Source organism: Mauremys mutica, chromosome 26, assembly GCF_020497125.1.
Source record: "Mauremys mutica isolate MM-2020 ecotype Southern chromosome 26, ASM2049712v1, whole genome shotgun sequence".
Classification (NCBI taxonomy): Eukaryota; Metazoa; Chordata; order Testudines; family Geoemydidae; genus Mauremys; species Mauremys mutica.
The window spans coordinates 6,457,296-6,482,895 of NC_059097.1; the positions used below are offsets into that span (position 1 = coordinate 6,457,296).

The window sequence follows — 25,600 nt, forward strand, 5'->3', positions numbered from 1 at the left end:
CCCGGCCCCGCCCCCGAGGGGGGCGTGCCCCGGCCGGGCATGCAGGGCCGCGCGTGACCCGGCCCCGCCCCCCGCCGCGGCCCATTGGCCCGCGCCCCGCCCGGCCCCGCCCCGCCGGCCGCCGATTGGCCGGCGCCTCACCGCAGCGGCAGCTGGGGGGACACGTGCGGGCTCGGCGCACGGGGCCAGCGGCGGGGCCAGGGAGGGGGCGGGGCGCCCGGACGCCTGGGTTCCATCCCGGCCTGTGGACCGGTGGGGAAACTGAGGCGGGGGGGACACCCACAGCTACAGCGTGTAGCGCTCGTGGGCCTTCCTGCTACCCCTGCTCTAACCACCAGCCCCCACTGCCCCCCCAGAGCCGGGGAGAGAACCCAGGAGTCCTGGCTCCCAGCCCCCCCTGCTTTAACCACCAGCCCCCACTGCCCCCCCAGAGCCGGGGAGAGAACCCAGGAGTCCTGGCTCCCAGCCCCCCCTGCTCTAACCACCAGCCCCCACTGCCCCCCCCAGAGCCGGGGAGAGAACCCAGGAGTCCTGGCTCCCAGCCCCCCCTGCTCTAACCACCAGCCCCCACTGCCCCTCCCAGAGCCAGGGGGAGAACCCAGGAGTCCTGGCTCCCACCCCCCCTGCTCTAACCACCAGCCCCCACTGCCCCCCCAGAGCCGGGGAGAGAACCCAGGAGTCCTGACTCCCAGATCCCCCTGCTCTAACCACCAGCCCCCACTGCCCCCCCAGAGCGGGGAGAGAACCCAGGAGTCCTGGCTCCCAGCCCCCCTGCTCTAACCACCAGCCCCCACTGCCCCCCCAGAGCCGGGGAGAGAACCCAGGAGTCCTGGCTCCCAGCCCCCCCTGCTCTAACCCACCAGCCCCAACTGCCCCCCCAGAGCTGGGGAGAGAACCCAGGAGTCCTGGCTCCCAGCCCCCCCTGCTCTAACCCACCAGCCCCCACTCCCCTCCCAGAGCCGGGGAGAGAACCCAGGAGTCCTGGTCCCAGTCCCCCTGCTCTAACCACCAGCCCCCACTGCCCCCCCAGAGCCGGGGAGAGAACCCAGGAGTCCTGGCTCCCAGCCTCCCCTGCTCTAACCACCAGCCCCCACTGCCCTCCCGGAGCCAGGGAGAGAACCCAGGAGTCCTGGCTCCCAGCCCCCCCTGCTCTAACCACCAGCCCCCACTGCCCCCCCCAGAGCTGGGGAGAGAACCCAGGAGTCCTGGCTCCCAGCCCCCCCTGCTCTAACCACCAGCCCCCACTCCCCTCCCAGAGCCGTGGAGAGAACCCAGGAGTCCTGGCTCCCAGCCCCCCCTGCTCTAACCCACCAGCCCCCACTCCCCTCCCAGAGCCAGGGAGAGAACCCAGGAGTCCTGGCTCCCAGCCCCCCCTGCTCTAACCACCAGTCCCTGGTTCCCCTCCCGGAGCCAAGGAGAGAACCCAGGAGTCCTGGTTCCCAGCCCCCTCCCCCAACCACTAGGCCCCAGTCTCCAATCAGCGCTGCCCAGGAAAGTGTGTCTCAGCCACTCCTCTGGGGCAGGAGGCAGGTGAGCCTCCCGGCAGCCCCGCCCCACGGCTCATGGGGCTGGGTGTGGGAATCGCAGGTCGGCGGGTGGTAGGAGCCGGGGCGGGGCCCGGGGAGCTAGGTTAGGAGGCGAGGACACCTTGTTCCCGCTGCTCTGGGACATCTATTAATAGCCGGAGCTCGGACAGCCCCAGGCTCGGGCTCTGCCGCGTCAACCAGGCAAGCACCAGTCGGACTCCGGCAACTGGACGGGGCCTACCCCAGGGATCTCTCCGACCCCCTGACCCTGTGTCCCTTGTGTCCAGTCCTGGCCCCTCTAACCACTAGAGCCCACTTCCCTCCCTCAGCTGGAAATCAGGTGCCCAAACCTGAGGGACTTGGGGCAGGATCCAGCATGCGAGACATAGAACTCGGGAGGATTTGGGGCAGGATCCAGCGTGCGAGACGTAGAACTCGGGAGGATGTGGGGGCAGGATCCAGCGTGCGAGACGTAGAACTCGGGAGGATTTGGGGGCAGGATCCAGCGTGCGAGACATAGAACTCGGGAGGATTTGGGGGCAGGATCCAGCGTACGAGACGTAGAACTCGGGAGGATTTGGAGGCAGGATCCAGCGTGCGAGACGTAGAACTCGGGAGGATTTGGAGGCAGGATCCAGCGTGCGAGACGTAGAACTCGGGAGGATTTGGGGGCAGGATCCAGCGTGCGAGACGTAGAAATCGGGAGGATTTGGAAGCAGGATCCAGCGTGCGAGACGTAGAAATCGGGAGGATTTGGGGGCCAGATCCAGCGTGCGAGACGTAGAACTCAGGAGGATGTGGGGGCAGGATCCAGCGTGCGAGACGTAGAACTCGGGAGGATTTGGGGGCAGGATCCAGCGTGCGAGACGTAGAACTCGGGAGGATTTGGGGGCAGGATCCAGCGTGCGAGACGTAGAACTCGGGAGGATTTGGGGGCAGGATCCAGCGTGCGAGACGTAGAAATCGGGAGGATTTGGGGGCAGGATCCAGCGTGCGAGACGTAGAAATCGGGAGGATGTGGGGGCCGGATCCAGCGTGCGAGACGTAGAACTCGGGAGGATTTGGGGGCAGGATCCAGCGTGCGAGACGTAGAAATCGGGAGGATTTGGGGGCAGGATCCAGCGTGCGAGACGTAGAACTCGGGAGGATTTGGGGGGCCGGATCCAACGTGCGAGACGTAGAAATCGGGAGGATTTGGGGGCAGGATCCAACGTGCGAGACGTAGAAATCGGGAGGATTTGGGGGCAGGATCCAGCGTGCGAGACGTAGAAATCGGGAGGATTTGGGGGCAGGATCCAGCGTGCGAGACGTAGAAATCGGGAGGATTTGGGGGCAGGATCCAGCGTGCGAGACGTAGAAATCGGGAGGATTTGGGGGCAGGATCCAGCGTGCGAGACGTAGAAATCGGGAGGATTTGGGGGCCGGATCCAACGTGCGAGACGTAGAAATCGGGAGGATTTGGGGGCCGGATCCAGCGTGCGAGACGTAGAAATCGGGAGGATTTGGGGGCCGGATCCAGCGTGCGAGACGTAGAAATCGGGAGGATTTGGGGGCAGGATCCAGCGTGCGAGACGTAGAAATCGGGAGGATTTGGGGGCAGGATCCAGCGTGCGAGACGTAGAACTCGGGAGGATTTGGGGGCCGGATCCAGCGTGCGAGACGTAGAAATCGGGAGGATTTGGGGGCAGGATCCAGCGCGCGAGACGTAGAACTCGGGAGGATTTGGGGGCAGGATCCAGCGTGTGAGACGTAGAAATGGGGAGGATTTGGGGGCAGGATCCAGCGTGCGAGACGTAGAAATCGGGAGGATTTGGGGGCCGGATCCAGCGTGCGAGACGTAGAACTCGGGAGGATTTGGGGGCCGGATCCAGCGCGCGAGACGTAGAAATCGGGAGGATTTGGGGGCAGGATCCAGCGTGCGAGACGTAGAAATCGGGAGGATTTGGGGGCAGGATCCAGCGTGCGAGACGTAGAAATCGGGAGGATTTGGGGGCCGGATCCAGCGTGCGAGACGTAGAAATCGGGAGGATTTGGAGGCAGGATCCAGCGTGCGAGACGTAGAAATCGGGAGGATTTGGGGGCAGGATCCAGCGCGCGAGACGTAGAACTCGGGAGGATTTGGGGGCAGGATCCAGCGTGCGAGACGTAGAAATGGGGAGGATTTGGGGGCAGGATCCAGCGTGCGAGACGTAGAAATCGGGAGGATTTGGGGGCCGGATCCAGCGTGCGAGACGTACAACTCGGGAGGACTTGGGGGCACGATCCAGCGCGCGAGACGTAGAAATCGGGAGGATTTGGGGGCAGGATCCAGCGTGCGAGACGTAGAAATCGGGAGGATTTGGGGGCAGGATCCAGCGTGCGAGACGTAGAAATCGGGAGGATTTGGGGGCCGGATCCAGCGTGCGAGACGTAGAAATCGGGAGGATTTGGAGGCAGGATCCAGCGTGCGAGACGTAGAAATCGGGAGGATTTGGGGGCCGGATCCAACGTGCGAGACGTAGAAATGGGGAGGATTTGGGGGCAGGATCCAGCGTGCGAGACGTAGAAATCGGGAGGATTTGGAGGCAGGATCCAGCGTGCGAGACGTAGAAATCGGGAGGATTTGGGGGCAGGATCCAGCGTGCGAGACGTAGAAATCGGGAGGATTTGGAGGCAGGATCCAGCGTGCGAGACGTAGAAATCGGGAGGATTTGGGGGCAGGATCCAGCGTGCGAGACGTAGAAATCGGGAGGATTTGGGGGCAGGATCCAGCGTGCGAGACGTAGAAATCGGGAGGATTTGGGGGCAGGATCCAGCGTGCGAGACGTAGAAATCGGGAGGATTTGGGGCAGGATCCAGCGTGCGAGACGTAGAACTCGGGAGGATTTGGGGCAGGATCCAGCGTGCGAGACGTAGAAATCGGGAGGATTTGGGGGCCGGATCCAGCGTGCGAGACGTAGAACTCGGGAGGATTTGGGGGCAGGATCCAGCGTGCGAGACGTAGAAATCGGGAGGATTTGGAGGCAGGATCCAGCGTGCGAGACGTAGAAATCGGGAGGATTTGGAGGCAGGATCTAGCGTGCGAGACGTAGAAATCGGGAGGATTTGGGGGCAGGATCCAGCGTGCGAGACGTAGAAATCGGGAGGATTTGGAGGCAGGATCCAGCGTGCGAGACGTAGAAATCGGGAGGATTTGGGGGCAGGATCCAGCGTGCGAGACGTAGAAATCGGGAGGATTTGGAAGCAGGATCCAGCGTGCGAGACGTAGAACTCGGGAGGATTTGGGGGCAGGATCCAGCGTGCGAGACGTAGAAATCGGGAGGATTTGGAAGCAGGATCCAGTGTGCGAGACGTAGAAATCGGGAGGATTTGGGGGCCAGATCCAGCGTGCGAGACGTAGAACTCGGGAGGATGTGGGGGCAGGATCCAGCGTGCGAGACGTAGAACTCGGGAGGATTTGGGGGCAGGATCCAGCGTGCGAGACGTAGAACTCGGGAGGATTTGGGGGCAGGATCCAGCGTGCGAGACGTAGAACTCGGGAGGATTTGGGGGCAGGATCCAGCGTGCGAGACGTAGAAATCGGGAGGATTTGGGGGCAGGATCCAGCGTGCGAGACGTAGAAATCGGGAGGATTTGGGGGCCGGATCCAGCGTGCGAGACGTAGAACTCGGGAGGATTTGGGGGCAGGATCCAGCGTGCGAGACGTAGAAATCGGGAGGATTTGGGGGCAGGATCCAGCGTGCGAGACGTAGAACTCGGGAGGATTTGGGGGGCCGGATCCAACGTGCGAGACGTAGAAATCGGGAGGATTTGGGGGCCGGATCCAACGTGCGAGACGTAGAAATCGGGAGGATTTGGGGGCAGGATCCAGCGTGCGAGACGTAGAAATCGGGAGGATTTGGGGGCAGGATCCAGCGTGCGAGACGTAGAAATCGGGAGGATTTGGGGGCAGGATCCAGCGTGCGAGACGTAGAAATCGGGAGGATTTGGGGGCAGGATCCAGCGTGCGAGACGTAGAAATCGGGAGGATTTGGGGGCCGGATCCAACGTGCGAGACGTAGAAATCGGGAGGATTTGGGGGCCGGATCCAGCGTGCGAGACGTAGAATTCGGGAGGATTTGGGGGCCGGATCCAGCGTGCGAGACGTAGAAATCGGGAGGATTTGGGGGCAGGATCCAGCGTGCGAGACGTAGAACTCGGGAGGATTTGGGGGCAGGATCCAGCGTGCGAGACGTAGAACTCGGGAGGATTTGGGGGCCGGATCCAGCGTGCGAGACGTAGAAATCGGGAGGATTTGGGGGCAGGATCCAGCGTGCGAGACGTAGAAATCGGGAGGATTTGGGGGCAGGATCCAGCGTGCGAGACGTAGAAATCGGGAGGATTTGGGGGCCGGATCCAGCGTGCGAGACGTAGAAATCGGGAGGATTTGGAGGCAGGATCCAGCGTGCGAGACGTAGAAATCGGGAGGATTTGGGGGCCGGATCCAACGTGCGAGACGTAGAAATCGGGAGGATTTGGGGGCAGGATCCAGCGTGCGAGACGTAGAAATCGGGAGGATTTGGAGGCAGGATCCAGCGTGCGAGACGTAGAAATCGGGAGGATTTGGGGGCAGGATCCAGCGTGCGAGACGTAGAAATCGGGAGGATTTGGAGGCAGGATCCAGCGTACGAGACGTAGAAATCGGGAGGATTTGGGGGCAGGATCCAGCGTGCGAGACGTAGAAATCGGGAGGATTTGGGGCAGGATCCAGCGTGCGAGACGTAGAAATCGGGAGGATTTGGGGGCAGGATCCAGCGTGCGAGACGTAGTTATCGGGAGGATTTGGGGCAGGATCCAGCGTGCGAGACGTTTAAATCGGGCGGATTTGGGGCAGGATCCAGCGTGCGAGACGTAGAAATCGGGAGGATTTGGGGGCCGGATCCAGCGTGCGAGACGTAGAACTCGGGAGGATTTGGGGGCAGGATCCAGCGTGCGAGACGTAGAAATCGGGAGGATTTGGAGGCAGGATCCAGCGTGCGAGACGTAGAAATCGGGAGGATTTGGAGGCAGGATCTAGCGTGCGAGACGTAGAAATCGGGAGGATTTGGGGGCAGGATCCAGCGTGCGAGACGTAGAAATCGGGAGGATTTGGAGGCAGGATCCAGCGTGCGAGACGTAGAAATCGGGAGGATTTGGGGGCAGGATCCAGCGTGCGAGACGTAGAAATCGGGAGGATTTGGAAGCAGGATCCAGCGTGCGAGACGTAGAAATCGGGAGGATTTGGGGGCAGGATCCAGCGTGCGAGACGTAGAAATCGGGAGGATTTGGGGGCCGGATCCAGCGTGCGAGACGTAGAAATCGGGAGGATTTGGGGGCAGGATCCAGCGTGCGAGACGTAGAAATCGGGAGGATTTGGAAGCAGGATCCAGCGTGCGAGATGTAGAAATCGGGAGGATTTGGGGGCAGGATCCAGCGTGCGAGACGTAGAAATCGGGAGGATTTGGAGGCAGGATCCAGCGTGCGAGACGTAGAAATCGGGAGGATTTGGAGGCAGGATCCAGCGTGCGAGACGTAGAAATCGGGGGGATTTGGGGAAGGATCCAGCGTGCGAGACGTAGAACTCGGGAGGATTTGGAGGCCGGATCCAGCGTGCGAGACGTAGAAATCGGGAGGATTTGGGGGCAGGATCCAGCGTGAGAGAAGTAGAAATCGGGAGGATTTGGAAGCAGGATCCAGCGTGCGAGACGTAGAAATCGGGAGGATTTGGGGGCAGGATCCAGCGTGCGAGACGTAGAAATCGGGAGGATTTGGGGGCAGGATCCAGCGTGCGAGACGTAGAAATCGGGAGGATTTGGGGGCAGGATCCAGCGTGCGAGACGTAGAAATCGGGAGGATTTGGAGGCAGGATCCAGCGTGCGAGACGTAGAACTCGGGAGGATTTGGGGCAGGATCCAGCGTGCGAGACGTAGAAATCGGGAGGATTTGGGGGCAGGATCCAGCGTGCGAGACGTAGAAATCGGGAGGATTTGGGGGCAGGATCTGGCAAGCTGGGGGCTCGTCCGCTGGAAGCGACGGAGCAGGAGAGCACCCTGGGTTGGTGGGTCGATCCTAGGCCAAGGAACCGCCAGTGTGATGGGGCAGCGAAAAAGCCAAAAGCGAACTAGGATGTATCAGCGGAGAGAGATACAGGCCGTCGCGTCAGACGAGGCACTGGTAAGACCCCATCCGGGACGCTGCCTCCAGTTCAGCTGCCCCGTGCTCGGGAAAGATGAATTCACACTGGAACCCGGTGCAGAGAAGAGCTCCTAGAATGATCACGGACATGGAGGGCCTGTCTTATGAGAGGAGACGGGAAGAGCTGCTTTATCTCGCCCAGCAAAAAGAGGACTAAGGGAAAGTGACTGATTTCTCTATAAATACATCAGAGGGATTTGGGGCAGGATCCAGCGTCTGTGATGCCGAAATCAGAGGGATTTGGGGCAGGAGCCAGCATCTGTGATGCTGAAATCGGGGGAATTTGGTGCAGGATCCAGCGTGTGTGATGCTGAAATTGGGGGAATTTGGTGCAGGATCCAGTGTGCGTGACGCTGAAATCAGGGGAATTTGGTGCAGGATCCAGCCTGTGCGACGCTGAAATTGGGGGAATTTGGTGCAGGATCCAGCATGTGGGACGCTGAAATTGGGGGGAATTTGGTGCAGGATCAAGCATGTGTGATGCTGAAATTGGGGGAATTTGGTGCAGGATCCAGCGTGCGTGACACTGAAATTGGGGGGAATTTGGTGCAGGATCCAGCATGTGCAATGCTGAAATTGGGGGGAATTTGGTGCAGGATCCAGCGTGTGTGATGCTGAAATTGGGGGAATTTGGTGCAGGATCCAGCGTGTGTGACGCTGAAATTGGGGGAATTTGGTGCAGGATCCAGCGTGTGCAATGCTGAAATTGGGGGGAATTTGGTGCAGGATCCAGCGTGTGCGACGCTGAAATTGGGGGAATTTGGTGCAGGATCCAGCGTGTGCGACGCTGAAATTGGGGGAATTTGGTGCAGGATCCAGCATGTGCGACGCTGAAATTGGGGGGAATTTGGTGCAGGATCCAGCGTGTGCGATGCTGAAATTGGGGGGAATTTGGTGCAGGATCCAGCATGTGTGATACCGAAATCGGGGGAATTTGGTGCAGGATCCAGCGTGTGTGATACCGAAATCGGGGGAATTTGGTGCAGGATCCAGCCTGTGTGACGCTGAAATGGGGGGAATTTGGTGCAGGATCCAGCGTGTGCGATGCTGAAATTGGGGGAATTTGGTGCAGGATCCAGCGTGTGCGACGCTGAAATTGGGGGAATTTGGTGCAGGATCCAGCGTGTGCGATGCTGAAATTGGGGGAATTTGGTGCAGGATCCAGCGTGTGCGATGCTGAAATCGGGGGAATTTGGTGCAGGATCCAGCATGTGCGATGCTGAAATCGGGGGGATTTGGTGCAGGATCCAGGATGCTGAAATTGGGGGGAACACCAAGGGGTACAACGAGCGACTGAAGCTAAAGGACAACATTCCCGCAAGAACAAGCGGCTATAAACCGGCCCTGGACAAATTCCGGCTGGACGTTAGAAGGTTTCTCACCAGCCGCAGGATGAGGATCTGGGACAGTCTCCCACTGGGAATTGCAGGGGGGTCAAACAGCTTAATGAGTTGTAAGAAGGAGCTGGGCAAATGGCTGAGGGCCATTGCACGGCGGGGCTGCTTGGGAGGGTGGGGAGTGGGGCTTGGCAGCCCTGGGGCGGACGGAAACGCGTTCCAGTTTCTCTCTTATGTTCTGAAGCTCTCAGGCTTCAGGGCTCTGTCCGGTCGCCTGCAGGGGTCAGGAAGGAATCCCCTCCCCTGCCTGCCCCGGCTAGTCTGTTTGTTTTTCTCTCTTTCTTCTGGCGCATCGGGGGTGGCCAAGCCAGAGACGGGACGCCAGGTGGGTGGCTGGGCCAGGGATCTGAGTTGGCACCAAGGATTCGTTCTCTCCGGTGCTCGGCTGGCTGGGTCTTGCTCATCTGCTTGAGGTCAAATTTATCACCGTATCCAGGATCCCAATTAGATCAGCAGCTGTGTTTATGGGGTTTTTTCACCTTCCCTTGCAGCACGGGGTGCGGGTCATTTGCCAGGGTCATCCATCCTACTCTCTCCCTCGAGCACATAATAGTTTATGGCCTGTGTGCTGGGATACTTCAGTCTGATTTCAGTTGTAGGGTTTGGTGTGCGGGGCTTGATTGCCTGTGAGGTACAGGAAGTCAGAGGAGTCCCTCCCTTCTGGCCTTCGACGCTATGACTTTATATAATCAGGGGGTCTTTGGCGGAGAATTGAGCACGACACACAGAAATCAGGGCGATTTCATGGCGAATTCAGTGTGTGAAACACATCAGAGATTTGGTGCAGATATCAGCATGGGAGATGGGAATCGGGGATTCTGTGCAGAATTCAGTGGGCGAAACAGAAATCGGGGGGATTTGGTGCAGGATCCAGCATGTGTGATGCCAAAAACGGGTGTGTGTGTGCAGAATTCGGTGTGTGACTTTGAAGTCAGGAGGCATTGGTGCCGAATTCGGTATGTTTGAAAGCGAAATCAGGTGTGTGATGCAGGATTCAGTGTCGGTGAGGGGGAAATCAGGGAATTTGGATGAAGAATTCAGTAAGTGTGAAACAGAAATCAGGGGAATTTGGGTGCAGAATTCAGTAAGTGTGAAACAGAGATCAGGGGAATTTGGGTGCAGAATTCAGTAAGTGTGAAACAGAATTCATGGGAATTTGGGTGCAGAATTCAGTAAGTGTGAAACAGATCAGGGGAATTTGGGTGCAGAATTCAGTAAGTGTGAAACAGAATTCATGGGAATTTGGGTGCAGAATTCAGTAAGTGTGAAACAGAAATCAGGGGAATTTGGGTGCAGAATTCAGTAAGTGTGAAACAGAGATCAGGGGAATTTGGGTGCAGAATTCAGTAAGTGTGAAACAGAAATCAGGGGAATTTGGGTGCAGAATTCAGTGCGTGATGTAGAAATGGGAATTTGGATGCAGAAGTCAGTGCGCGAGACAGAAGGCAGGGGGAACGGCTGCAGAATCAAGCAGGTGACCCAGAAATCAGGGCAGAGCCGACCCAGCCAACCCCCCCCGTCCCGTTTCATTGCCTGGAGCAAGCTGGTATTTAGCCCTGCCCGCCTAAGCCAAATGGGCAGGGCCCGTGGGGGGAGTTTGCCTTCTGGTCCAGCCTGGGGCACATCTCACCTTTGCAGGGACATCAGTCCCCCCCCCCCCGAGTCTCTCGTGATCTGTGCCAGTTTAGTTAGCCGAGGGGTGAAAGGCTTTGGGTGTGGGGCACGTTGCGGGGGGGGGGGCGAGTGCAATGGATGGTCTGTGCTAGCCAGAGGGACAGGCTGGCTGCTCGAACGGGCCCTTGCGGGTCTTAAATGGGATTCGTTTAAAATTATTCACCGCTGAGGTGTCGGGGTACCGGGGGTTTGGCCTCATGGCTGAGGTCTAGGGCTTCGCTGTGCTGGGTAATAGCTCTTGTTCTAACCACCAGACCAAACCTCCCCTCCCAGAGCTGGGGATAGAACCCAGGAGTCCTGTCTCCCAGCCCCCCTGCTCTAACCACCAGCCCCCACTCCCCTCCCAGAGCTGGGGTGAGAACCCAGGAGTCCTGGCTCCCAGCCCCTCCTGCTCTAACCCACGAGCCCCCACTCCCCTCCCAGAGCTGGGGTGAGAACCCAGGAGTCCTGGCTCCCAGCCCCTCCTGCTCTAACCCACCAGCCCCTGCTCCCCTTCCAGAGCCGGGGAGAGAACCCAGGAGTCCTGGCTCCCAACCCGCCCTGCTCTCACCCACCAGCCCCCACTCCCCTCCCAGAGCTGGGGAGAGAACCCAGAAGTCCTGGTTCCCAGACCCCCCTGCTCTAACCCACCAGCCCCCACTCCCCTTCCAGAGCCGGGGAGAGAACCCAGGAGTCCTGGCTCCCAACCCGCCCTGCTCTAACCCACCAGCCCCCACTCCCCTTCCAGAGCCGGGGAGAGAACCCAGGAGTCCTGGCCACCAGCCTCCCCTTGGCCACGGGGGCTGCCCAGTGCCCCCCTGGTTTCCAGTTCCCAGCTCAGCACTGGAGGAACCAGTCAAGGCTGCAGCCAGACGGGAATGGGGCTGTGGCCCCGCCCCCTTTCTCCAGCAGTGGGGAAGACTGCCCCCTGCTGGCAGCCCCTGGCACTCACCCAGCTCCACTGAGTGAGTGGGAGTCTTAATTTTTAACAGGGTCGGTTGTGGGGAAAAGGAACCAGGACTCCTGGGTTCTCTCCCCGGCTCTGGGAGGGGAGTGGGGGCTGGTGGGTCAGAGCAGGGGGGGCTGGGAGCCAGGACTCCTGGGTTCTCTCCCTGGCTCTGGGAGGGGAGTGGGGGCTGATGGTTAGAGGGGGCGGGGCTGGGAGCCAGGACTCCTGGGTTCTCTCCCTGACTCTGGGAGGGGAGTGGGGGCTGGTGGGTTAGAGCAGGGGGGGCTGGGAGCCAGGACTCCTGGGTTCTCTCTCTGGCTCTGGGAGGGGAGTGGGGGCTGGTGGGTTAGAGCAAGGGGGGTGGGAACCAGGACTCCTGGGTTCTCTGCCCGGCTCTGGGAGTGGAGTGGGGGCTGGTGGGTTAGAGCAGGGGGGTTGGGACCCAGGACTCCTGGGTTCTGTTATGAACTGGCCAAGGCTTGTTACGGGTTGAGATTGACAGGCAAGAGTCCCCCTTTCAATTAACAAAACTGTAACCAGAAATCACCCCCCAAGCCAAACACACTCACACCCCCCAAGCTGGAGAAGAGGCTTGAGGCTGGCTGCTAAGCCCCAGCTCCTTTCGTTCCTGATGCTGCCTCTGGGGTGGTGCAGTTGGTTATACAGAGATCCCTCCCCCGGCTCTGAGGTGCAGCCACCTCTGGGGCGGGGCGGCCGGTGACCCAGGGCCCCCTCGCCCGGCGCTGAGATGCGCCCACTTCTGGGGCAGGGCGGCCGGTTACCCAGGGACCCCTCGCCCGGCGCTGAGATGCGCCCACCTCTGGGGCGGGGCGGCTGGTTACCCAGGGACCCCTCGCCCGGCGCTGAGATGCAGCCACCTCTGTGGCGGGGCGGCCGGTGACCCAGGGACCGCTCGCCCGGCGCTGAGATGCGGCCACCTCTGGGGCAGGGCGGCCGGTTACCCAGGGACCCCTCGCCCAGCACTGAGATGCGGCCACCTCTGGGGCGGGGCGGCCGGTGACCCAGGGACCCCTCGCCCGGCGCTGAGATGCGCCCACCTCTGGGGCGGGGCGGCCGGTTACCCAGGGTCCCCTCCCCCGGCGCTGAGATGCGCCCACCTCTGGGGCGGGGCGGCCGGTGACCCAGGGACCCCTCCCCAGGCCATATGGCCGCACGGACAGACAGACAGACGGCCGGACAGCAGCTTGGGCGTTCTCCACAGGACATTTATTTATTGTACATTTTCACAGCATAAAGTCACTCCCCGGTCCCTCCACACGGTGCCTCGCCCCCCGCCTGCTGGGGAGTGTGTGGGGCGGGGGAGAAGACTCACCCCCTCCTCCCTCCGGCTGGGTCTAGGGGATTCCAGCCAGACCGGCCCCCCCCCCTCCACCCCCCATCCCAGGTGTCTTTAGAATTAGGAGGCGCTGGTCCCACCGTGGGGCATGGTGGACCCTGCGCCCCCAAAGCCGAGGGGCAGCAGTGACACCTGCCCCCCGGCCTGGGGAAAACACAGCCTGGGATCTGCCCCCCCCCACCCCCTTCCCCAGCAGTTCACAGCCCACGTTGAAGGGACCCCCGGGCGCCCCATAGAGGGCAGAGCCAGCCAGGTCCTTAGCTCCCGCGTTCCCTCCAGATGGGGAGCCGAGGACCCGCCAGGCTGCCCCCCACCCCCCAAACAGGCACAGTCGGGGACCCCCCGCCAACATCCCTCCGAGCCGGCAGGGGGGCCCCCGATCCGCCCCCACGCCAGAGGGACACAGTCACACGTCACGTCTCCTAAGTGGGTGTGGGGGGATCGTGCTATAGGGGCTGGCGGGGGGGGGGGGAAATCGTGCTATGGGGGCTGGCGGGGTCGTGCTATGGGGCTGGCGGGGAGAGGAGGGGTCGTGCTATGGGGCTGGCTCGGAGCCGGGAGAGGTTTGGCGCTATGGGGCTAACCGGGAAGGTTTAATGCTACGGATGATTGACTCTGGGGGGGCAGGGAAAAGAGGGGGGGGGTCGCTCGTCACACGACACGGGGACACAAAGCCGGGCAGGGTCCCGGTGTGGGGGTGTGGGGGTATCCGGCCGGCCAGCACCCCCCAAGCCGTCCCCTTCCCCCACGTAGCCCGACCCACTGCTTCCCGCATTGCAGAGCAGCTCAGGAGTCGCTAGGGGAACCCCCCCCATTAGGGGGTGGGGGGCACTCGGGGGCCAGCCAGCCAGTTAATGGGGAGCCAGCCTGCCCCGCCCTGGGGCCTCTCTAGTCCCCCCCACAAGAGCCCCAGAGGAGAGAAGCTGGAACTGCTGGGCTGTGGGGGAGGGGTGGATTGGGGGGCTCCCCCCTTTCCCCGTGCAACCCCCCACTCTGCGACTCTTAAAGGGCTTGGAGCTGGGTGCTGGGATGCAGCCACCTCTGGGGCGGGGCGGCCGGTTACCCAGGGACCCCTCGCCCGGGTGCTGAGATGCAGCCACCTCTGGGGCGGGGCGGCCGGTTACCCAGGGACCCCTCGCCCGGCGCTGAGATGCAGCCACCTCTGGGGCGGGGCGGCCGGTTACCCAGGGACCCCTCGCCCGGCGCTGAGATGCAGCCACCTCTGGGGCGGGGCGGCCGGTTACCCAGGGACCCCTCGCCCGGGTGCTGAGATGCAGCCACCTCTGGGGTGGGGCGGCCGGTTACCCAGGGACCCCTCGCCCGGCGCTGAGATGCAGCCACCTCTGGGGCGGGGCGGCTGGTTACCCAGGGACCCCTCGCCTGGGTGCTGGGATGCAGCCACCTCTGGGGCGGGGCGGCCGGTTACCCAGGGACCCCTCGCCCGGGTGCTGAGATGCAGCCACCTCTGGGGCGGGGCGGCCGGTTACCCAGGGACCCCTCGCCCGGGTGCTGGGATGCAGCCACCTCTGGGGCGGGGCGGCCGGTTACCCAGGGACCCCTCGCCCGGGTGCTGGGATGCAGCCACCTCTGGGGCGGGGCGGCTGATTATACAGGCGCTGAGACACGGCCAAACTGGGGCACCCGGCGCTCGCGCTGCCCGGCCTCGCTCTGAAAGGGCAGGGGGTGGGTGCCTGAGTTTCTCAGGCTTCTGGGGTTCCCCCTATTTTATTTTGGGGGGAAGGGGGATTGGTCCTTAAAATATTTAAATTAAAACACTAGACACTGAAAACACCGGAGGGCGGGGGGGGGATCCATGACAGCTGGAAATCTAGTAATAAATCTACAAACAGACAAAATATAGAATATATATATATGTATAAATAAGTCAGCCTATATACAGGACGGCCACACGCACCGCAAGACACGCACACACGCCACGGGGGGGCCCTGGGGGGGGAAAGGGGACCGGGGGGGGGGGAGGCTGGAAGATATGGCTGAGATCATGGGAGGGGGGGGTCGCAGCCCCTTGCGCCTCTCCCGGCTGCAGCTCCTTTGGGGGGGAGGGAGGGAGGGGGGGGGGCTTTGGCTTCCGAGGGTCCATTAAGTGCTGAAGTAAACTGGAAAGGAAAGAGAGACGGGAGCAGAGAGGAGTTAGTTCAAGATGCGGCCACCTCTGGGGGGGGGGGGGGGCGGGGCGGCCGGTTACCCAGGGACCCCCTCACTTGGCGCTGAAATGCGGCCACCTCTGGGGAGCACCACAGTTGAGGACAGGAAGTGGGACTTTCTTCGCAGCGAAGAGGAAGTCTCCTTGTTTAGCCCAATTGGGCGTTAACCCTGGAACCTAATGACGACGGCTGATGTTTACGGGCGGACTGGATGGGAGGTGGACTTTATGGGAAGGCTATTTGCCACCATGTGGGCGGGGCCAGAGAAAGCCACACCCCTTCCCAAGAACCTTTCTTTCACCCCACAGGGGCCAGTACAGTTGTGGGCGGGGCCAGAGAAAGCCACACCCCTTCCCAAGAACCTTTCTTTCACCCCACAGGGGCCAGTGCAGTTGTGGGCGGGGCCAGAGAAAGCCACACCCCTTCCCAAGAACCTTTCTTTCACCCCACAGGGGCCAGTACAGTTGTGGGCGGGGCCAGAGAAAGCCACACCCCTTCCCAAGAACCTTTCTTTCACCCCACAGGGGCCAGTGCAGTTGTGGGCGGGGCCACAGAAAGCCACACCCCTTCCCAAGAACCCTTCGCCTCTTTCCCTGCAGCGCTAGGGGCGGCTTGTGGGCAGGGCCGAGGAAAGCCCCACCCCCTCGACTACCTTGTTTCTGCCCTATTGGCCGGACGGTGTAGGTGCCGGGGTGGGCGGGGCCTGTGGGGTGGAAGAAAGCTCCACCCCCTTTATTTCTGCACTAAGGGCAGAGTGGTGGGCGGGGCTAAGGGAAGCCACACCCCTTCCCAGCAGCCTTCCCAGCTGTTTCATCTCAGTATTGAGGGTGAGACAGTGGGCGGGTCCAACCAAAGCCACGCCCCCTTCCAATAACCCTTCGCTGCCCTCTGTAGGGGCAGCTGGGGGGGTCGGTCTGTGGGCGGGGCCAAGGATAGCCCCACCCCCACGACAGGTGCCTGGCTGCCTTTTTCGCATCCCAAGAGCGGGTGGGAGCGTCCCTAGGGAAGGGGGTGGGGTGGGGGGGGTCACATGCCGCCCCCCCTCCCCTGCCAGCCCCGCCGCCCCCCAAGCCCCCACTCACCAATGATAATGATCAGGATGATGGCGCATATCACCCCCAGGATAATCATCATCTGTGGGGAGAGAGACCATGAGCGCCAGGGCAGGGCCGTGGGCGGGAGGGAGGTGGGGGGCAGCGGGAGGGAGGTGGGGGGCAGCGGGAGCCCTGGAAGCAGAGCGTGGCAGGGATGAGGAAGATGGTATAGGGGGTGGGGGCTGGGGTCACAGGGGGGGGTCAGGTGGCTGCAGGGAACCGTGGGGAGATGTGGGGGGAAGGCGGAGGGCTGCAGGGGGAGTCAGGGGACTGCAGGAGGCCATGGGGGGGGGAAGTCAGGTGGCCGCAGGGGGGAGACATAGGGGGGCCCACAGGGGGCTATGGAGAGATGGGGGGCCTTCAGGAGGCCATGGGGTAGATGGGGGGCGGCGTAGGAGGAGTCGGTGGGGTGCACAGGGCGGTGGGGAAACAGGGGGCTGTGGAAGGGAGACGAGGGGGCCACAGGGGGCTGCGGGGAGACGAGGGGGCTGTGGGGGCTGCAGGGGAGTCCGTGGGGCGCAGGGGGCCGTGGGGAGATGTCAGTGGGCTGCAGGGGGTTGTGGGGGGACGGGGGGCACAGGGGGCTGCAGGGGAGTCCATGGGGCACAGGGGGCCATGGGGAGATGTCAGTGGGCTACAGGGGGTTGTGGGGAGACGAGGGGGCTGTGGGGGCTGCAGGGGAGTCCGTGGGGTGCAGGGGGCCGTGGGGAGATGTCAGTGGGCACCAGGGGGCCGTGGGGGCACAGGGGGCCGTGGGGAGATGTCAGTGGGCACCAGGGGGTTGTGGGGGTACGGGGGGCACAGGGGAGTCCGTGGGGCGCAGGGGGCCGTGGGGAGATGTCAGTGGGCACCAGGGGGATGTGGGGGGAGGGGGGGGCACAGGGGAGTCCGTGGGGCGCACGGCGCCGTGAGGAGATGTCAGTGGGCACCAGGGGGTTGTGGGGGGCCAGGGGGCCACAGGGGAGTCCGTGGGGCGCAGGGGGCCGTGGGGAGATGTCAGTGGGCTGCAGGGGTTTGTGGGGGGCCGGGGGGGCACAGGGGAGTCCGTGGGGCGCAGGGGGCCGTGGGGAGAGGTCAGTGGGCACCAGGGAGCTGTGGGGGGCCGTGGGGGGCACAGGGGAGTCCGTGGGGCGCAGGGGGCCGTGGGGAGAGGTCAGTGGGCACCAGGGAGTTGTGGGGGGCCGTGGGGGGCACAGGGGAGTCCGTGGGGCGCAGGGGGCTGTGGGGAGATGTCAGTGGGGTGCAGGGGGTTGTGGGGGGCCGGGGGGCACAGGGGAGTCCGTGGGGCGCAGGGGGCCGTGGGGAGATGTCATTGGGCTGCAGGGGGTTGTGGGGGGCCGGGGGGGCACAGGGGAGTCCGTGGGGCGCAGGGGGCCGTGGGGAGATGTCAGTGGGCACCAGGGGGCTGTGGGGGGACGGGGGGGGGCACAGGGGAGTCCGTGGGGCGCGGGGGGCCGTGGGGAGGTGACTGGGGGCACCAGGGGGTTGTGGGGGGCCGGGGGGGCACAGGGGAGTCCGTGGGGCGCAGGGGGCCGTGGGGAGATGTCAGTGGGCACCGGGGGTTGAGGGGGGCCGGGGGGGGCACAGGGGAGTCCGTGGGGCGCAGGGGGCTGTGGGGAGATGTCAGTGGGCACCAGGGTGTTGTGGGGGGGAGATGTCAGTGGGCACCAGGGGGTTGTGGGGGGCACAGGGGCGTCCGTGGGGCGCAGGGGGCCGTGGGGAGATGTCAGTGGGCACCGGGGGTTGTGGGGGGACGGGGGGGCACAGGGGAGTCTGTGGGGCGCAGGGGGCCGTGGGGAGATGTCAGTGGGCACCAGGGGGTTGTGGGGGGCCGGGGGGGCACAGGGGAGTCCGTGGGGCGCAGGGGGCCGTGGGGAGATGTCAGTGGGCACCAGGGGGTTGTGGGGGGCCGGGGGGGGCACAGGGGTGTCCGTGGGGTGCAGGGGGCCGTGCGGAGATGTCAGTGGGCACCGGGGGTTGTGGGGGGCCGGGGGGGCACAGGGGAGTCCGTAGGGCACAGGGGGCCGTGGGGAGAGGTCAGTGGGCTGCAGGGGGTTGTGGGGGGCCGGGGGTGCACAGGGGAGTCCGTGGGGCGCAGGGGGCCGTGGGGAGATGTCAGTGGGCACCGGGGGTTGTGGGGGGACGGGGGGGCACAGGGGAGTCCGTGGGGCGCAGGGGGCCGTGGGGAGATGTCAGTGGGCGCCAGGGGGTTGTGGGGGGCTGTGGGGGCACAGGGGAGTCCGTGGGGAGCAGGGGGCCGTGGGGAGATGTCAGTGGGCACCAGGGGGTTGTGGGGGGCCGGGGGGGCACAGGGGAGTCCGGGGGGCGCAGGGGGCCGTGGGGGGCACAGGGGAGTCCGGGGGGCGCAGGGGGCCGTGGGGGGCACAGGGGAGTCCGGGGGCCACAGGGGAGTCCGTGGGGCGCAGGGGGCCGCAGGGGAGTCCGTGGGGCGCAGGGGGCCGTGGGGAGATGTCAGTGGGCACCAGGGGGTTGCGGGGGGCCAGGGGGGCACAGGGGAATCCGTGGGGCGCAGGGGGCCGTGGGGAGATGTCAGTGGGCACCAGGGGGCCGTGGGGGGCACAGGGGAGTCCGTGGGGCGCAGGGGGCCGTGGGGGGCCCACCTTGAGGTTCTTCCACCAGTACTTGCGCTTCAGCTTGGCGGCGCTGGTCTCGAACTGGGAGGCGCCGGCCTGCAGGGCGTCGGCTCGGTCGTCCAGCTCCGACAGCTTCTGGTCCCGCTCCAGCACCTTGTCCACGTTCACCCGCATGATGTCAACCACCTGGGGGGCGGCGGGGGGGGGGAGCGTCAGACCTGGGGGGGGGGACCCGGCCGGAGACGGGACCCAGGCGTCCGGCAGCCGCGCGCCACCGCCCCCCGACTCACCTCGTCCACCTGGGCTTGGGTCTGCTGCAGCCTCCGGTTGCTGGTGAGGTTGGGGGGCGGTGGGGGGGGGCCACCCCCTTCTCCTCCGGCGGCGGAGGGGGGCGCGGCGGCGGGGGCCGACCTGGGGGGCAGAGGGCAAAGGTCACGGCGACCCCGCAAAGGAGAGACAGCCCCCGCCCCGAAGACGGCCAGGCACGGCGGGGGCTGCCCCTCGGTTTCGCCCCATAGCCCCTCACTCCCGCCCCATAGCCCCTCACTGCCACCCCATAGCGCCCTGGTGCCTCTCTATCCCGCCCCATAGCCCCTCACTGCCACCCCATAGCGCCCTGGTGCCCCTCAATCCCGCCCCATAGCCCCTCACTGCCACCCCATAGCGCCCAGGTGCCCCTCAATCCCACCCCACAGACACCCCCAACAACGCCAGTGCCCCCCAATAGCCCCTCACTGCCACCCCATAGCACCCTGGTGCCCCTCAATCCCGCCCCACAGACACCCCCAGCAATGCCAGTGCCCCCCAATGCCACCCCATAGCCCCTCACTCCCGCCCCATAGCACCCAGGTGCCCCTCACTGCCACCCCATACCCCCTCACTGCCGCCCCATAGCGCCCTGGTGCCCCTCACTCCTGCCCCATAGCCCCTCACTGCCACCCCATAGCGCCCAGGTGCCCCTCAATCCCACCCCATAGATGCCCCCAGCAACGCCAGTGCCCCCCAATAGCCCCTCACTGCCACCCCATAGCGCCCTGGTGCCCCTCAATCCCACCCCACAGACACCCCCAGCAATGCCAGTGCCCCCCAATGCCACCCCATAGCCCCTCACTCCCGCCCCATAGCACCCAGGTGCCCCTCACTGCCGCCCCATAGATGCCCCCAGCAACGCCAGTGCCCCCCAATAGCCCCTCACTGCCACCCCATAGCGCCCTGGTGCCCTCAATCCCGCCCCAAAGACGCTCCCAGCAATGCCAGTGCCCCCCAATGCCACCCCATAGCACCCTGGTGCCTTCAATCCCGCCCCATAGATGCCCCCAGCAATGCCACTGCCCCCCAATGCCACCCCATAGCACCCTGGTGCCTTCAATCCCGCCCCATAGATGCCCCCAGCAATGCCAGTGCCCCCCAGTGCCACCCCATAGCCCCTCACTCCCGCCCCATAGCGCCCTGGTGCCCCTCAATCCTGCCCCACAGACGCTCCCAGCAATGCCAGTGCCCCCCAATGCCACCCCATAGCACCCTGGTGCCTTCAATCCCGCCCCATAGATGCCCCCAGCAATGCCACTGCCCTTCAATCCTCCCCACAGACGCCCTCCACTCCTGGACTGCCAGTACCGCATAAACCTGCCCCATAGCCAGCCTCTTCCCGCAGTCCCCCCAGCACCATGGGTGCCCCTCTATCCTGGTTCTTTGGGCGCAGGGAGGCTGTGGGGCACTGGGGGGCAGCACCGGGAAATGAACCCCTAGAATTAATCCCCGCCGGGCAGACATAGGCTGCGATCAGCTGGGTAACGACCCAACCCCAGTGCCATGGAGAGATGCAACCGGGGGCTGCACTAGGGAGGGATCTCGGAGGAGAGTGGGGTCCAGTGGTTAGAGCAGGGGGGGGCTGGGAGCCAGGACTCCTGGGTTCTCTCCCTGGCTCTGGGAGGGGAGTGGGGGCTGGTGGGTTAGAGCAGGGGGGGGGCGGGAGCCAGGACTCCTGGGTTCTCTCCCCGGCTCTGGGAGGGGAATGGGGGCTGGTGGTTAGAACAGTGGGGGCTGGGAGCCAGGACTCCTGGGTTCTCTCCCCGGCTCTGGGAGGGGGGTGGGGCCTGGTGGGTTAGAGCAGGGGGGAATGGGAGCCAGGACTCCTGGGTTCTCTCCCCGGCTCTGGGAGGGGAATGGGGGCTGGTGGTTAGAGCAGGCGGGCCTGGGAGCCAGGACTCCTGGGTTCTCTCCCCGGCTCTGGGAGGGGAGTGGGGCCTGGTGGTTAGAGCAGGGGGGCCGGGAGCCAGGACTCCTGGGTTCTCTCCCCAGCTCTGGGAGGGGAGTGGGGGCTGGTGGGTTAGAGCAGGGGGGGCTGGGAGCCAGGACTCCTGGGTTCTCTCTCCCCAGCTCTGGGAGGGAAGTGGCGGTGAATGGTCAGAGCGGGCGGGGTGGGGGGAATGGGATCCAGGATTCAACTTTCAGGCGGGAAGGGCCCATCAGACCATCCGAGACACCCCCCGCCCCCGCCCCGGTCCCTGTTTCTGGGGAGCCGGGAGGGGATCTGCCCCGGCTGCGGTGAGCCCGCGACTGGCCCCTGCTTCCAACGGGGGCAGGTTTTCCGAAGGACGCCGGAGAGGGGGGCAGAGAGGAGCCCCACAAGCGGGGCTGCGTCGTCGTCTGGGGAGTATCTCTGGGGGGACTGGCCCGGGGAGGAAATCCCGGGGGCGCTGGACACGACCGGGCCCCGGTGTGTCACCGGGAAGGGGGGGACCCTTTGGAACAGGCTGCCGGGGGCAGGTCCAGCGTTCGGAGCCAGCCGGGAGGCCCGTTAGCCAAACCCAAGTTACCGGCCTCCAGCCGGGGGAGATTCTCTCGCCTGGGTGAGCCAGGAGGTCGGCTCCCAGCGCCCCCAACTCTGACCGACCAGCCCCCACTCCCCTCCCAGCACCGGGGAGAGAACCCAGGAGTCCTGGCTCCCAGCCCCCCATGCTGTAACCCACCAGCCCCCCCTCCCCTCCCAGAGCCGGGGAGAGAACCCAGGAGTCCTGGCTCCCAGCTCCCCCTGCTCTAATCCCCTAGATCCCACTCCCCTCCCAGCACCGGGGAGAGAACCCAGGAGTCCTGGCTCCCAGCCCCCCTGCTCTAACCCACCAGCCCCCACTCCCCTCCCAGCGCCGGGGAGAGAACCCAGGAGTCCTGGCTCCCAGCCCCCCTGCTCTAAACCACCAGCCCCCACTCCCCTCCCAGAGCCGGGGAGAGAACCCAGGAGTCCTGGCTCCCAGCCCCCCCTGCTGTAACCCACCAGCCCCCACTCCCCTCCCAGAGCCGGGGAGAGAACCCAGGAGTCCTGGCTCCCAGCAGTAGGGAATGGAAATTGGCTCTGGTTTATACTGTATTTTTGCAATGCCCAGCTCAGAAACACCCTCCTCCAGCCCCCGTGGGGTGTGTGCAGCCCCCCCTCCACCGGCCCTAGAGCGTCTCTGGGCAGTGAATCCCCAGCTGCAGGGGGCTGGGGTCATCGGGAGAGGGGTAGGCAGCCGCCCCTTAGAGAACGGGGTTGGGGGGCAGTGAGATCGGCCAGCCCCCCCCAACACACACAGCTCCTGGGGGTCCCCAAAACAGGCGCAGCCCCCCCCCCCATCACACGGCCAAAGACCCACAGCAGCCCTGCAGCTCATCCACTGCAGGCCAGGGAGGGACCCCGGAGCCAGGACTCCTGGGTTCTTTCCCCGTCTCCGGGAGGGGAGGGGGTCTGAGGTGGGGAGGGGTGGGACCACAGCCTTGCCCTGCCCCAATGCCCTATGCCCCACATCCCAACCCCCACGCCCCACTGCTGCCCTGTCCTCCATCCATCCCCCAACTTGCCCCCAGCCCCACATCCTACACACCCCACTGCTACCCTGTCCTCCATCCATCCCCCAGCCCCACATCCTGCACACCCCACTGCTGCCCTGTCCTCCATCCATCCCCCAGCCCCACTTCCTACACACCCCACTGCTACCCTGTCCTCCATCCATCCCCCAGCCCCACATCCTGCACACCCCACTGCTACCCTGTCCTCCATCCATCCCCCAGCCCCACATCCTGCACAACCCACTGCTGCCCTGTCCTCCATCCATCCCCCAGCCCCACATCCTGCACACCCCACTGCTGCCCTGTCCTCCATCCATCCTCCAGCCCCACATCCTACACACCCCACTGCTGCCCTGTCCTCCATCCATCCCCCAGCCCCACATCCTGCACAACCCACTGCTGCCCTGTCCTCCATCCATCCCCCAACCCGCCCCCAGCCCCACATCCTACCCCCCCACCCCACTGCTGCCCTGTCCTCCATCCATCCTCCAGCCCCACATCCTACTCCCCCACTGCTGCCCTGTCCTCCATCCATCCCCCAACCCGCCCCCAGCCCCACATCCTACACACCCCACTGCTGCCCTGTCCTCCATCCATCCCCCAACCCACCCCCAGCCCCACATCCTACCCCCCAACCCGGCCCACTGCATTCTCCATCTGTTCCTTTGTGACCTTCCCGTCTCCTCTAAAAATAAAAAACGACACCCCCCCCACCTCCCCAAAAATCCCAGCTGGTGAGGGGCTGGGCTACAACTGGCTACGTGGCCTCCACATCGGAGGCTGGGGGAGCTCTGCAGAACTGGGGGGGGGCTGCCCCCCCTTCCTGGGAAAACAAAACATGTGGGGGAGGCGGGGGGGAGAGCCGGGCTGCCACGAGCCGCCATGTTCAGTGTCATCCTGCTGCCGGAGCTAAAAATACCTGGCAGGAGAAATGTGGGATGCAGCCCCCCCCCCCGATCCCCGTACTGGGGGGGCCTCGGATGCCCCCTGTCTACCGGGGGGGGGGGCATTGGGGACCCACCCAGAAATTCAGCAGGGCTGAGGCTCTTTTTAAACCCAGCGTCCCCCGGATGGGTGCCCCCCCGAACGACATGAACGGGGGTGGGGGGGTGGGGGGATTTCAGCTGCCTGGGTCTGCGGGGCGGGGGGGGGGAGATGGGGTGATGCTAGTTTTAAACCCACTTCCCCACGGCTGGTTCCTGCCCTCTCCCGCTGCCCCCCTCCCCAAGACTCCCGCCCCCCATCCCCTTCTGCTCCCCGTCCCAGGCTTCCCCCCTCATTCCAGGCTCCCCTCCATCCCCCTCTGCCCCCCAATCCAGGCTCCCACCCCCCTCCCTCTATCCCCCCCCCACAAGACTCCTGCCCTATCCAACAAGCCCCTGCCCCCCATCCCCCTCTGCCCCCCAATCCAGGCTCCCACCCCCCTCCCTCTATCCCCCGCCCCACAAGACTCCTGCCCTATCCAACAAGCCCCTGCCCCCCACCCCCCTCTGCCCCCCATCACAGGCTCCCACCCCCCTCTCTCTATCCCCCCTGCCCCAACCGACAAGCCCCTGCCCCCCATCCCCCTCTGCCCCCAAATCTCCATCTTCCCCCCCATAGCCCTGGGCCCCTACCCCCCTCTCTTCTCTCCAGCCCTCCCTCTGCCCCTTTGCAGGGGTCCCCCAACCCAGCCCCCTCTCCTTGGTGCATGGCAGCGAACGCAGCCAGGGGCACCCCCCCCAGGTCCTTTGCTGGGGCGGGTGCCACAGGGTGTGATAGGACCCCCCCCCCCCGCGGGTGGGGCAGGAAGAATGCGGCTAGCTGATGCATGGGGGGCGGGGGGGGGTAATGCAAGCGGAGGTGCATTGCAAGCGATCGATCCCCTAGTCCCGGCCCTGGCTGCGCCCAACCCCAGGGGCCCTGGCTTTTGGGAATAAGCCCCCCCCCCCGCAAATGCGGGAACGGGCAAGGAAATCACCCGCGCACCCGGGACGATGCATCAGCCCACGCCTCGCCCTGAGGATGCCCCTACCCCTGCTTTGCAGAGGCCGGCCACGGGAGGAGGAGGGGGGTGTGTGTAAGCCATCTTCCCAGCGGGGGGAGCCCGGCTCTCGGGGGCACACCCCAGCCCCGGCTTTACGGAGACCAGCCACGGGAGGGTGCATAAGCGCCCTTCCCCTGTGGGGTGGACCCCGGAATCTGGCGTGCACCCCGCTTCATGCAGCCTGGAGAGCATTGCACGCTATTTATCTCCGTGCATTAAGCAGACCCCAGCCCTGGCTTTACCGAGCCCCTCCCTGCGAGGGTGGATGAACCCCCTGCCCTGGACAGGGGGACCCTGGATCTGGCGTGCACCCCGCTTTATACAGCCTAGGGAGCATTGCACGCTGTTTATCTCCGTGCATTGAGAACACCCCAGCTTGGCTTTACCGAGCCCATCCACTGGGAGAGTGGATGAACCCCCTGCCCTGGACAGGGGGACCCCGGATCTGGCGTGCACCCCGCTTTCTGCAGCCTAGGGAGCACTGCACGCTGTTTATCTCCGTGCATTGAGCAGACCCCAGCTTGGCTTTACCGAGCCCATCCACTGGGAGGGTGGATGAACCCCCTGCCCTGGACAGGGGGACCCCGGATCTGGCGTGCACCCCGCTTTCTGCAGCCTAGGGAGCATTGCACGCTGTTTATCTCCGTGCATTGAGCAGACCCCAGCTTGGCTTTACCGAGCCCATCCACTGGGAGGGTGGATGAACCCCCTGCCCTGGACAGGGGGACCCCGGATCTGGCGTGCACCCCGCTTTCTGCAGCCTAGGGAGCATTGCACGCTGTTTATCTCCGTGCATTGAGCAGACCCCAGCTTGGCTTTACC

The 25,600-nt window shown here is 64.6% G+C and overlaps 1 protein-coding gene across 1 annotated transcript in view; it reads right to left on the bottom strand.

The window, feature by feature from the left end:
- Nucleotides 1–14,552: 14,552 nt before the first annotated feature.
- LOC123356618 (vesicle-associated membrane protein 2) overlaps nt 14,553–25,600 on the bottom strand; it is a 46,045-nt gene continuing 34,997 nt past the window's right edge. The window contains exons 2-5 of the mRNA XM_044999978.1: nt 19,218–19,502; nt 18,955–19,113; nt 16,322–16,373; nt 14,553–15,191 (exon numbers count right to left, since the gene is read on the bottom strand). Coding sequence (XP_044855913.1) covers nt 15,175–15,191; nt 16,322–16,373; nt 18,955–19,113; nt 19,218–19,502 — 513 coding nt within the window. The 3' untranslated portion in view covers nt 14,553–15,174. The remainder of the gene's footprint in view (nt 15,192–16,321; nt 16,374–18,954; nt 19,114–19,217; nt 19,503–25,600) is intronic.